The following is a 13,364-nucleotide window of genomic DNA, read 5'->3' as shown; positions in this document are numbered from 1 at the left end:
TACTTTTGACACCTCTAGCAGAATGACAGTACAAACTTGTTGATAGACATAAGCACTCCAGAGTCTTCTTATAAGTGTCACCTTCTCAGCAATATGTGATCACCGAGTTGCTGTAAAATGTTCAAAACAAGCATTTGTCATGATTCCTCCATATTACTTTTTCTATTAAACACAGAGCATAGTGACTGCAAATCGGCTCTTTCTCAAGTCTCTGTTTTTATCTCCCTCACTTTGATTGGCTTCATTTTTTCTTCTACAATAAGTGAGCCCGGTAGAAATGAAAAGACAATGGTGGTGCAACTAAATGAAAGCAAGTGGCTTCTTTTTTTCAAAAACAATTAACTTCACTCAGTTGTTTTTAATACAACACAATAACATCACTTCCCCTCCCCCTGCTGGGCAAAGCTGATCACAACCTGGTGGATCTCCAGCCTGTACACAAACCCTGTGAACCGCACTGTTCAGAGATGGTCTGGAGAGGCCGAGGAGGCATTAAAGGACTGTTTCAGCACAACTGTGTGGAAAGTATTCAGCGATGCCCACGGGGAAGACATTAATAGTCTAACGGACACTGTTACAGACTATATACATTTTTGCATGGAGAACACCATACCCACTAGGACAGTAAGGTGTTTCTCCAACAACAAACCCTGGATAACACCAGACATTAAAGCCCTCCTGAAGGAGAAGAAGAGGGCTTTTGCATCAGGTAACAAGGAGGAGTGGAACATTGTGCAGCGCCAACTGAGGAGGAGGATCCGAGACGGGAAAACGTCCTACAGGAAGAGGATGGAGGAGCAGCTGCAGCAGAATAATGCCAGGGGTGTCTGGAGGGGCCTGAAGACCATCTCAGGCCACGGACAACCCAAGACCCGGACTGGGGGGACCCACAGTGGGCAAATGAGCTGAACCTATTTTTCAATAGGTTCGATCAGATGCCTGCCCCCGCTCAGTCTCTCCTGCTGCAGCTCCCACCTACTTCCCATGCTGTTTGCATCACGCCCTCCCCTCTTTTCCCCACCGTCTCCAGCTCCCAGCTATACCAGATTGCCACACTCCTTCCTGCCCAGCCTTGGCCTTCACCACATCTCAGGTGAAGAACCAGCTGAAGAAGATGAAGGCGAGGAAGGCAGCGGGTCCAGATGGCATCAGCCCCCAGCTCCTCAAATCCTGCACGGACCAGCTGTGTGGAATTGTCCAGCACATGTTCAACCTGAGCCTGAAGCTGGGCAGAGTCCCCCAGCTGTGGAAAACATCCTGCCTGGTCCCGGTGCCAAAGACCCCCCGAAGGAGCTCAACAGCTTCAGACCAGTGGCACTGATGTCTCACCTGATGAAGACCCTGGAGAGACTGGTCGTCGTCCACCTGCGCCCCTTGGTGAGCTCCTCAATGGACCCACTACAGTTCGCATACCAGCCTGGTATCAGCGTGGATGATGCCATCATCTACCTCCTCCACACTTCACTCTTCCACCTGGAGAAGGCGGGGAGCACTGTGAGGATCATGTTCCCTGATTTCTCCAGTGCTTTCAACACCATCCAGCCCACCCTATTGGGAGACAAGCTGGAGCGGGCGGGAGTGGCCCACCACCTCACCACATGGATCCAAGACTACCTCACAAACTGGCCACAGTATGTGAGGACACAGGACTGTGTGTCTGACGCAGGGAACTGTCTTGGCTCCCTTCCTGTTCACCCTCTACACCTCGGACTTCATCTACACCCCTACCTGTCACCTGCAGAAGTTCTCTGACGACTTTGCGATTGTCTATTTTTTAAACAGAAAAATTGCATGAATTGTAATATCAATCCAAAATAATAACTGGGGTTACTGTACATAAAAATAAAAAACAAATCAGGCATTTAACAGATTTGGTCATATTGTGTGTGCTATGCTTTGATAATTGCAGCACAGAGCACCACACAATAAGATTTTCTTCCATCCAGGCAGAAATCTTGCATGATCACATTTGATCTCTCAAAAACAACGGAGAACACATACCCCTGTATATTCGTCAAGTGTTTCCGAAAAGGACCGAAGGCAGGAGCATTGTAAAATGGCAAAAACATCAAGAAAATTATTGCTTTGAAAATGCAAATAATGACATTGGGTAGGACATTTTTTTATTTATTTACTGCCACTTCCTTGTTTGTCCATTAGGGCACTTTTTTAATGGCTTACATTCCATTCATGTCACAGTTTTCGCAGCCAAATTATTTGAGAGTAGACTGCTTTCACCACACACATGAAACTTTTTGGCCGTAAACATTTCGGGACCCTATTATCGGAATGAATCCAGTCTTAACACAACTCAGAGAGAAGGCGTCGCTAGGAAGAGGGACGTCTGGGCTTCCGTGTTCAAACTGTTGTCCTCCACGACCCGATGGATGGGTAATTGATGTCACAGTAATGACAAGCAAGTTCCACTTTGGACAGTAGTGTCTTCAATGTTGTCAATTTCTCATCCGTAGCAATTACCTGACAGCAGATGCACGTCATCATCCTAAATCACAACATAGTTACTGTCTCATGCACATCCAAGGCACCATAATGACAGCTAAAGCATTGATTGTATATACTCTTGTGGAGGCCGAAATTCATCACCAAAGTGCCTATGGTAATTGATATGTTGCCGCAACAGACAATCAGAAGATGAACTTGCTTCCAAACATAGAGACCCAATATGTGTAAGCTCCACATACAAATAGAAAATCACTTTTCCGTAATGTGTCCCCTTGAGCAATGTAAGAGGTACAGAACTGTATATAGTGATTGTCGTCATGTTATCTTTTAGAAAGCAGAACTGTGTATGCAGCTCTTGTATTGGATCTCATTAAGGATCCTACTACCTAATGGAATGTTTGGTGAGTGTATGTGTGTTAAATATTTAAATATACTTTTAATGATAGTATAATAACCTCACCCTTGCCTGCTTCACCTTATCCATAACTGAAAAAAACTTGGGCTAGAGAAGCAGAAGCAGAGCACAATGAGGTCTGGTGGTTTAATCAATTATTCATAAAATATTTTAATGATCAGAGTGCCTGGAGTGATCAAAGCTGTAGTGGCTTTGCCAGCGAAGACATGCACTCTACTTTGATGTGCTTCCCCAACAAAAGCACTTGTCGGAAGCCGAACTCTACCCAACTCTGAAGCTGTTTATCTGAGAGTCATTCGGATACAGAAGGTCGGTGCCCTGTGCAAAAGAATGAAGGTCAAAAGTCACCCGCGGTCTCAAGCAATCACACTTATTACTTACAGTATATAATTCTAACTACTCTTTTGAATGTTGAGGCCACCTCCTCAGATCCCTTGTGTACATTACCATATATTTAATTGGATGGCGAGGTCTCCAACATGAAGCTTGTGTCACGAGATGTTGAATAAAACATCCCTTGGAGAAGAAACAACTGGCTCTTCCCTTAAATAAAATCCTGAATTAAGATGACCAGCCAGTTGATGCAAATGAGCAACTTGTCTAAAAAAGGACCTGACAAACGTTAGCAAGCTCAGAAATGCAAATGCATACTCACACGCCATCGCTATGACACGTATGACTATAATTATGCTCGTGAAGTCGTGATTGTATGTTGCATTTGAAACCATGATGTGTACAGTACCAAATAGAGGCCACAGGGTTAGAACATATACTGTATTTAGACAGCAACTACATGTCTCCGGAATGCAAATGAGCTATTTGCTTTACATGCGTTTTTATTGCATTACAAGGATGCAATATCTGCATTTACATTGGCCCAAAAAGGTTCACAATTGCAAAAAGTGAGATGTTCTAGTGCATGTGGTAGGGGGCACCTTTCAATCGCCATGGCTTGGGTCTTTTTGCCCTAATAGAATGAGGGTCCAATTAACCCAAAATTCCAAAGCAATACGTTCACTGTGCAAGATGAGGGTGTAGAAATAAGTTGCTATGTATCAAATCAATAGACTGATTTGCCATGTCACAAACCATGCTTAAACGTGTAGCTATAACAAAAAGACCAGGCTTTTGATTGTCAAAAATACACATTAAAATATTTTGTATAAAATAGATGGACATATTTTTCCATTGCTAATTTAGAGCAAGCATCCTTGGGGAAACAATTATGGCAGGATAATCGCTTGACATGAACTTATTTCCTTGTCATTGTTGTACCGTTCCACCCCATCGGTCGTGCTCGCCTTCTCTAGATTTCTATTTCTTGACAAATCAAGTCATGTGCCCAGATTATTATACACCGTACAAAGACAACAAAAATGGTGATTAAAAATTAAATACTTATCTCTCTGTGAGTTATCTCAGTCCTCAGGGAGATGATGCTTTTCTTCTTTTTTGCAGGCTTGCGGGTGTCTTTTGTTCCCAATTTAGAAGCTTGTCTGTGTGTATTGTTCATTTTTGATGTCTTGTTTGATATTCTGCTCACTTTCTTCTTTGACATGTAGAGAAAACATCTTTATCAAAGTGTCAGATGTATGGAGAGTGTCAGGACGTTGGGTTTTGCCCTCCCTCCCTTTCATTGCATTTCAGCGGGAGATTGTGTACTCAGTGAGGTAGCTTGCAAGGCTCACCAATGTGCTTTGCACCCAGAATGAAAAATCAATAAAACCTAAACCTCAATTCCAACTAAAAACAAAGATGCCCTTCTAAATCTATGAGGTTGTCAATTGTTGAACTGGGTCGCTTTAGGGAAGCTGGAAAGTTCCTGACACAGGTTCCTTTGTTGGCTCTAGGTATTAATTTACATTGTAAATTCTCTGTCAGACACAGTGAGATGCTGATCTAAAGCGACTCCTCTTCTGTCCTTGCAGGAGGCCTGTCAACTTGGGAAGATAACATCTGTGAATGTAAGTCATGCACTCATATGCTCCTTGTTGTGCTCTTCTTTGTGCACCCTCCTTTACAGTATAAGCATGGCTAAAGCATGATACTTTACATCACAGAATGTGCTGTACCACCCAATCAATCTGCATCTTAACTTGAAATGCAGCAATCAAGTCATATTGTAATTAAAACACAGCAAAACCGACTTTCATTTTTGCTTCAAAAGGTATGTTTATGTGACTATTTTAAATACGAACACTTATAAGAACTATAGAAAAATAAGTAACACAGAAAATATGAAGAAGCAAACCTAATTTCACTTGTTTGCCTTTCAATGATAAATTATTTTTTAAGTTTTATATTGGTAAAGGCGCCACGGTGGACGACTGGTTAGCACGTCCGCCTCACAGTTCAGAGCTCGTGGGTTCGATCTCGGCTCTGGCCTCCCTGTGTGGAGTTTGCATGTTCTCCCCGTGTGAGTGCGGATGTTTGTCTCTGTGTGCCCTGCGATTGGCTGGCAACCAATTCGGAGTGTCCCCCGCCTACTGCACTGTAGATAACAGATGGATGGATGGATGTATTGACAAACACTGTTCACTGATGTGTTGACAGACATACAAAGAGACTGAAAAACATGACATTGGCAAGTGAATAAGGAAGTTGTGGTGGTGGACTCAATGGTTCTTTCCCTGGTTCAACAACTTGCTATTGTCATTTTAATGTTTTCCATGCCATATTAATGACCTCCACTCATACAAGATTTTCTTGCGAGATTCACATTAATTTACTGCCCTTTCCCGGCATTCTCCTCCTTGACACATTTCTCCCAATTTTGAGGGTTGCCACTTGTTTCTCGCATCATTGTGATCTAATTTCTAAGTGATTCTGTTAGAGTATTTTTTATTTATTTATTTAGAAAATTACTTTGTGAGTAAAGCTGCATTGCTTAAAAATAAACTTCTATTGTTCAATGCATTAAAACATCCTTATTTCAAAGAGTAATTCGTTTTTTATTATTTTTTTTATAAAATAGAAATGTATAAAAATAAAATGTCAAGGTTTGACGAAGTGCTGATAGGGTTATACTTCAGGGGTCTACTTGACCCTGAAAACTGAGTATGTCCTCCAATGTACAGTACATGGCACAAGACCAGAGCCTGCCAGAGCCCAGCCTTAAGTGAAATGAAATGCATGGACAGGGGCAATTATTATTAATGCCCTACAGACAGCACTTACTTTACTCTATATGTTTGGATTTGTTCGCATAACACTACATCCTAATCAATAGTCTTGAATGACGCTCTTTGCGACAACCGCTGGCAAGTTTTATGATAGACAACATGTACAATGCATAGACGCAATCTTGAGTACTTTGCCGCCGCAGCCGTATTGGATGTGGCAAAGTGAAGCTACTTGTGAAGATGCCTTGTTCACTTGCTCCTTGGAGATGTATCATCAAGCAAGCACTCACTGGATTAATACCGAACCATTGCTTTTGATTGCATTATGTCACCATTCCAACTCTAGTTTATGGATATTATATGCAGATTTTATGGTGAATACAATAGCCACATCCAATATGGCGGATGCACTGAAAAATCGCTTTGAACAGGCCACCCGCTTCAACGGGTGTCTGCAGCCGAATTTCACAGACACAAACGAAAAAAAATCAATCTTCCTTTTAGAAGTCTAAACGATTTGTGGCTCCCGTTGTTTCATAGTTAAAATTGCTCTTTAGTTGCTGTAACGCGAGATGACAGTCCAAACTGGTAATGTAGGAAAATAAATGGTGCCTAATGTCCGAAAACTGAAATCAATGGTCACCAATATTTATTTTGACATCTCTACTTATACTCATATCAACCTCTGAAAATATTAGAATGATCACCCATGTAATACGGATTGTATGGCGATGGAGTTTTCCTCTCCATAGGGGCGCTTACTACAAAGCTTGGCACTTAGAGAGGAGTGTTTCGTCCATTAGATACGACATATTCGGGTAACATTTTTAGAGGTTGATGTGACCCTAAGTAGAGATGTTCACATACATTTTGGGGATGAGTCATTGCAGATTTCGGACATATTAAGCAATGTAAGCTTTTTTTAAATTTTATTTTTATGCTTATGCTTATGCTGAGTTTTAGATTTCTGCCCTAAGTGCAAACCTACCACAGTGTCCTCGGCTAGCGTTATTTACAAATACGTACATATTTTACAGACGTGTCTTGCCACATTACATAATGCCACACTTTGAAAAATGGGCCGAGTGCTCGCACGCAAACATTGATGTATTCGTCAGTAAGGCCATGTTTTGGCTATTGCAGATAAGACTGTTTCTTTATAATTTTGTCTCAGTGATAAGCGACTCAACATTAGTATTCCAACACAAAAATAGCTATTACGATAAAATAAAATAATAAAAAAGTTAATATTTAGAAATCCATGCCAAATGGTGGGGCATGAGCATCTTGGTGGGTGGGCATGGCTCGACTGTGTCAGCATGGTACCATATTTTTATCAACGTCATCTACCGGGGACAGAAATTCCCTGTATGTTTTTACATACTTGGCCAATAAAACTGATTCTAATTTGTTGTAATTGCTTTGAGTATAGCGTCAGATCAGTCTTGCACATTCTACAATACCATGCTATTCGGATTATCAGCGTTGAGGAAGTATCAAGGGGTTATGTGGTGAGGCCAGCCGTAACATACAACTTAGAAATGTTGGCGCTGAAGGGACAACAGCAGGCAGAGCTGGAGGATGCAGATATGAAAATGTTGAGATTCTCTGTAGGAGTGACCGAGTTGGATAGGATTAGATATTAGCTCAGCTAATAAACTTTTGGAGACAAAGTTGGAGAGAACAGATTTGGTTTGGGCATTTTAAGAGGAGAAATAGTGAGAATAGCCATAGAAGGATGATGAGGATTGAGCTGCTAGGTAAGAAACCTAGAGGAATCCCTAAGAGAAGGTTGATGGGTGCAGTGAGGGAAGACATGAAAGCAAGTGCTGCTAAGAGAGGAGGATGTAGAAGATTTATATTGGACTCAAACTCACGGCCCAGGGGCCATTTGCGGCCCACATGATTATATTTTGTGGCCTCCGACTTGATATTAAAGTTTAATGTTAGTGTGGCCCCCACCTTTTTTGCGTTGTCATTGCCCTGAGCATTTTTTTTTACCATAGCTTGGGCTCATGACAGGTCTTGGTGAAATGTAATAAAGTGACACCAAGTGTAAGGAAAATATATCCTGTCACCCTGTGTCATGTCTTTTTCAACATCTGCCTGAAAGAGAATGGTTGGTGTTGAGAATAATTTCAAGAAAAACAGGTGACTGGATGTTTGATTAGTTGAGCACAGGGACACCCCGACAAGTCTTGAATGCACAGAGAAAGTTGTGGGGCTCTAGAGAAGAGATTTCATTACTCAACTAGAGTATGCAAAGTACCAGGGAGATGAGCGAATGGACAGGGTCACCAATCTTGTTCAAATTCTGAAGAACCGTTAATGTTCTGAACTGTTAGTAATGTAAAAAAAAAAGAAGAGAAGATTGGATTAGTTGGACTTTTTTGATACTTGAACCCCTTTTTGTGGATGTGTCCCGGACACAACCAGACTCCATCTTCAGTGCCCCCACATAAATTGATTTTGAGACTTGAGACCCTAGCTTGGAAAAGGACGATCTGCTGATGTGACCCCGAACCGGAAAAGCTGACAGAAAAAGATGCTTGTTAGATTTTCAGTTTCACATTAAAAGGTTGCTAAGAGGTTAGTAAACTTGTGGAAATATTCAATATTCTCCAAAAAGTGCAGTATCTAACATTTATGATGTTTGAGTTCTATTTAATCTAGACTTCAATAAATATGTTGTATCCAAGTCATAGTAGTGTTGCAGTTTCACAGAGGAGATCACAATAATAACATGACTAATTGATAAATAATTCATCAGATTTGTCATACAATCTCCCACTAATCCCTCTGCAGCAACACCTCCTCTTTGTGTGTTCTTGTTAAATTGTCCATTTCACACACATGCATCAACATATCACCAAATGCCTCTTGAAAAGCAAAAAGAAAAGTCTTTCAGAAAAAAAAACTGCAAAGATTTGGAAAATGTTTTAGTTTTGTCACGTGAGTTTTTCTACATACTATAAAATTAATCACCTCCGTGGGTATACTGAGGATGTTGTCCATGAGGTGATCTTCATCCGTTATACCCCTTTGACTAAATTCCAAATGTGCCCTCTTTATCACTCACAGTGAGACTCGCTAAAATAAGAGTGTGGTAGAATTTAGAATTTAAAAAATATATTTAGCAATAATAAGCGGATACTACTTGGTGAATAGCTAAGTATGACGGACCTCTAATCCGGTAACCCACGAATCCAGCCCCATCTGCTTTTTGCCCGGACGGTTACTGGAGGGAATGTTTTGGATTGGCTGACTTGTTCTGTGGCAGAACTTGGCACACATGATCCTGTTCAGTTTATCTCTGTGTACATACTTCTCAAGGCGCTGTTTTATCAGGCTGGACAGACTTTGTTTGGTCTTGATATCTCTTACCACAGCTTGTCTTTGCTTTATGGATTTCTGGCAGCTTCTTTAAATAAGTGATAGCACTTAGTAAAACACTCACCTTGACTTCTCTGTGAATGTATTTTTTGGTTTGTTTTGTCTTTAATGCTTGTTGTTCACCCGTGTAACAAAACATAACTGTCTAAGAACCATTAATGGATTTAATTGCAATTAATATGTCATTTTTTTTATTTTTTTATCACCATCTTAAATAGGCTTGACGAAACAGCAGTTTATAGTGGAAGACACTCCTTTATGCAAAATGATTATAGCCTAATTGTCACGAACAGCTGTTTGTTCTAATAGATTCTGGATGCCATTGCTGAAACACGTTTCCAATAATTAGAATCATGTGGAGAGGAAGAATGATTTTTTTTGTAGAGCTGCCAAGCCTCCGTAAGTGGGCTCTTTCTTAAGCCGGAACTTGGGCTCTTTGTCTGCGTACACGCTCCACTCATTTGAGAAACACCTGTCAAAGCTGTTTGAGAACGACATGAGACGCCTTGAAAGCCTTGGTATGCAAGGCATGCACACCTATAGGATTTAGCAAACAAGGTGTTGTTGCTATCTTTCCTCTGGCTCTGAAAGCCTGAAAGAGAGAGAATGTTTGAGGGAATCCCAAATGTTGGCAGCCATTCTTCATTTTCATCACAAATCATTGCAGTGCATTTTTTGACATTTTCAAAGACAAACAAAAACCATGAAACTGTAAATATATACCTCTGCCAAGCCTATAAAGTCATGGTGATATACGGTCAAATTAGCAGAGCTGGGCATTGCCTAACCGCCACCGCGATCCATCGTGCAGACTTACCATACTCGACCACATGGTCCCTGTCCATCCCTCGATGACGACAGCCAATTGGCGTAGAGAACGATCTTCACGTCACAAGTAGGTGCCGCACGAGCAGACACGCCGCCAAACAAAGAAAATATATCAAACAAAAACAACGGACACACACACAGTGTGATAATCGTTAAAATAAAAACAATATGGGGCACGTCATTGCGTCTGTACACAACACAAGGTACCCAACACAGTTTTATTTTTTCCTTACTCAGCCGCATGTCAGGAGTGCGGCACCTGCGTGTGACGTGGTACAGGTTAAGTCCGTTCTCGACGTTGTTTGGCTGACTCGGACCGACCGGGAGAGCGTGGGTCAATTAAATATGCAGACAGGAAATAGGCGATGCTCAGCTCTCCAAATTACATATACCTACAAACTTAGCTACATTCTGCCATGTGGGTAAAAGGAAAAAGGCAAACGATTGCGCACTTTTCACCCAACTCAGATTTTCCCATTGACTTAAGTCTGTCATTTAAGTATCTTGTCGTGTGGGTGTTACCTGTCAGAATAGGCCTTGTGTGTTTTCTCCTATTAACTTAAGATTTTTTTCTTCTTATGCATTTAAGAGGCTGTAGTAAGTCTGCTCCCAGGGAAGATAAAACATCATATTGCACGGCGGTATGGTCACGAGTATACAGTGTTGGGAAGGTCATCTCCACAAACTAGTTCAGTTCACATGTTTTAAAATGAAGTACTTCAGTTCATAGTTCATAATTCAACATTTTGAACAAAGTTCACACCGTTCCAAAAATGAACTAAATCATCCATCCATCCATCCATACATCCGAACCGCTTATCCTCCGCGTGCTGGAGCCAATCCCAGCTGTCTTCGGGCAGTAGGCGGGGTACACCCTGAACTGGTTGCCAGTCAATCGCAGGGCACACAGAGACAAACAAACATACACACACACACAATCACGCCTAGGGTCACATCAATTTAGAGTAACCAATCAACCTACCATGCATGTTTTTTGGAATGTGGGGGGAAACCGGAGTACCCGGAGAAAACCCACGCAGGCACGGGGTATAAGAGGTTTCACATTGCAGTTTACAAGAATATAAATATGTATCATAATCATTTCAACACTCTTTTATAGCAGGTACCTTGTTCTATATTTTCTGCTTTACATACGGCTGTAGATTATGACCAGAGAATTTTGATAAATCAGTAGAATGTTTTAAGTCATAGTTTGCTGAAGAATAATTGAAACCGACTTGCTTGTTTATATTATAGGTTTTGAAAGCCCCTCTAGTGTTTCTGAAATGCACTTGTTGTGCACTTCACTTTTGGCAGGTTATCATTTAGCCATGGCACATCGTCCTTTAATCCATCCCTCCTCCCTCATTCAGTCGTATCAAAGAACAATAGCTTGGTTTTCTCTGCACCATATTGGTTGAGGAACGACATGCATGCCCATAGACATCCCCCCGCTGGAGCTGGAAGAAGAAAGGAGTGTTCATTAATTGTGTTTTAAATTCAGCACTTTCAATATAATTTTGTTGCTATAGCAATGAAGAAAATCAAGATAGTCATTTACGTTCAAGTTGGATTTGCAATTGGAAAAAACAAAATCTCTTATGGTGTTGAATAATAGGATGAGTAAAATTCACTGCAACAACCGAAGCCAAGGGTATAATTACATTTTATGTGTTCTGTACGTCGCTACACCACAGCGGCGTGATACATCATGATGTTACCAGGGGAATTGTGTAAAGACATGCATTCATGCCACAGCATAATGACCATGACAATGCTCGATTCTACTGGTGTTAGCTCAATGTCAGATTGAACCACTCTGGCTGCCTCCAGCCCTAGTTTTTTTTTTTCCTCTGTTTAACTCAAATTGATATATATATATATATATATATATATATATATTTTTTTTTTTTAATCGTCGCTGTCCTGTGAAAAACACTTATCTCCAATTTTGGAAACTTTTTTAATTTTCACTTTAATGTGATGTCTGTAACCCGGAAACATGATTCATGTAAAAATAAGAAAATGTAAAAAATGGAGATAAGTGTTTTTCACATGACAGTGGCGATATAATACTGTAGATAACATAAAACAATATAAAGCATAAAAAGTAAAACTCAAACCACCAATACCTATTACCCGGTGTCCTTTATGCTACGATTGGTTGTAAGGGTGTGCTTTCTTGAGAAAACACTAACATGTTTTAAGATGCCGTGAAATGAAGCCTCTTCTCTTTCTTGGCTCACAAGAAAGGTCACAGCATGATGTTTTTGAAATCTCATGAACATGGCTGCCTGAGCTTGAATTGCACCCTGTGTGAAAGCATGGTTTAGCTACCCTGCCTCCCTCCCCGCCACGACACAAACACACACAAACACCCCCCCACACACACACACGCACGCCCCCCCGCACGCCCCCCCCACACACACAGTTATGATAAACACACTCGAGAAAAACATCTATTGTTTTTAAAATATATTGAATTGAAAGCTAATTTCACAGCAGCAGCAAAGCATAATTAAAATTAGACTTAAAAAATCTAAAAATCTTGGATTTCACAAATGAAACAAATGTATGTGATCCTTTTTACAATAATTTTGACTTCATTTTTCATCAGGCTTGTTTTCTTTTACCTTAAGGATTACCGTAGGTTGTTAAATTGTTTTGAAAGTGTGCCTTCTAGTAAGGCTGTTCCATTAAGCGATTTTGAACCGAAACCCAACATTCTGGATCAAAGGATGTTAAAAACGTTCAAATCGGCACGTTCGATTTTTTTATTTGTGGTGTATCTAAGCCACCGTAGTTTCCTCTGCATTTCCGCTTCCTCCCATGAGCATGCATACCAAAAAAACTACAACACCATCCATGGCTACCGGCGATTCTGCTATTTGCTCAGGCAAGTGAGCGTTTAGTTAATAAATCGGGCAAATATAGATCTGTAGTGTAGCGTGTGCCCCGCATGTACAATACAACCCGCGAGCAAGTAACTCAACGTCTGAAAGGCATCCCTTTTTTTCTCCACTACAACGGACCTTTGGCCAGCCGGTGCATACACATTTTTAAGCTTGACAGTGCATTGTATTATTGAGTGAGAATTATCATTATCTTTTTATTTTACAAAGAAATCGTAATCGTAATCGTAA

General features: G+C 40.9%; 1 protein-coding gene across 2 annotated transcripts in view; it reads left to right on the top strand.

Moving 5' to 3' along the window:
* The window catches only part of pcdh11 (protocadherin 11), a 187,659-nt gene that overhangs the window by 98,682 nt on the left and 75,613 nt on the right, over window positions 1-13,364 (top strand). For both annotated transcript variants that reach the window (XM_086023104.1, XM_086023093.1), the window contains one exon: window positions 4,807-4,842. In XM_086023104.1, coding sequence (XP_085879230.1) covers window positions 4,807-4,842 — 36 coding nt within the window. The remainder of the gene's footprint in view (window positions 1-4,806; window positions 4,843-13,364) is intronic.

This window comes from Filicampus tigris, chromosome 2 (genome assembly GCF_054856515.1).
Source record: "Filicampus tigris isolate MCC_2025a chromosome 2, RoL_Ftig_1.0, whole genome shotgun sequence".
Classification (NCBI taxonomy): Eukaryota; Metazoa; Chordata; class Actinopteri; order Syngnathiformes; family Syngnathidae; genus Filicampus; species Filicampus tigris.
This window is presented reverse-complemented; position numbering and strand designations above follow the sequence as displayed.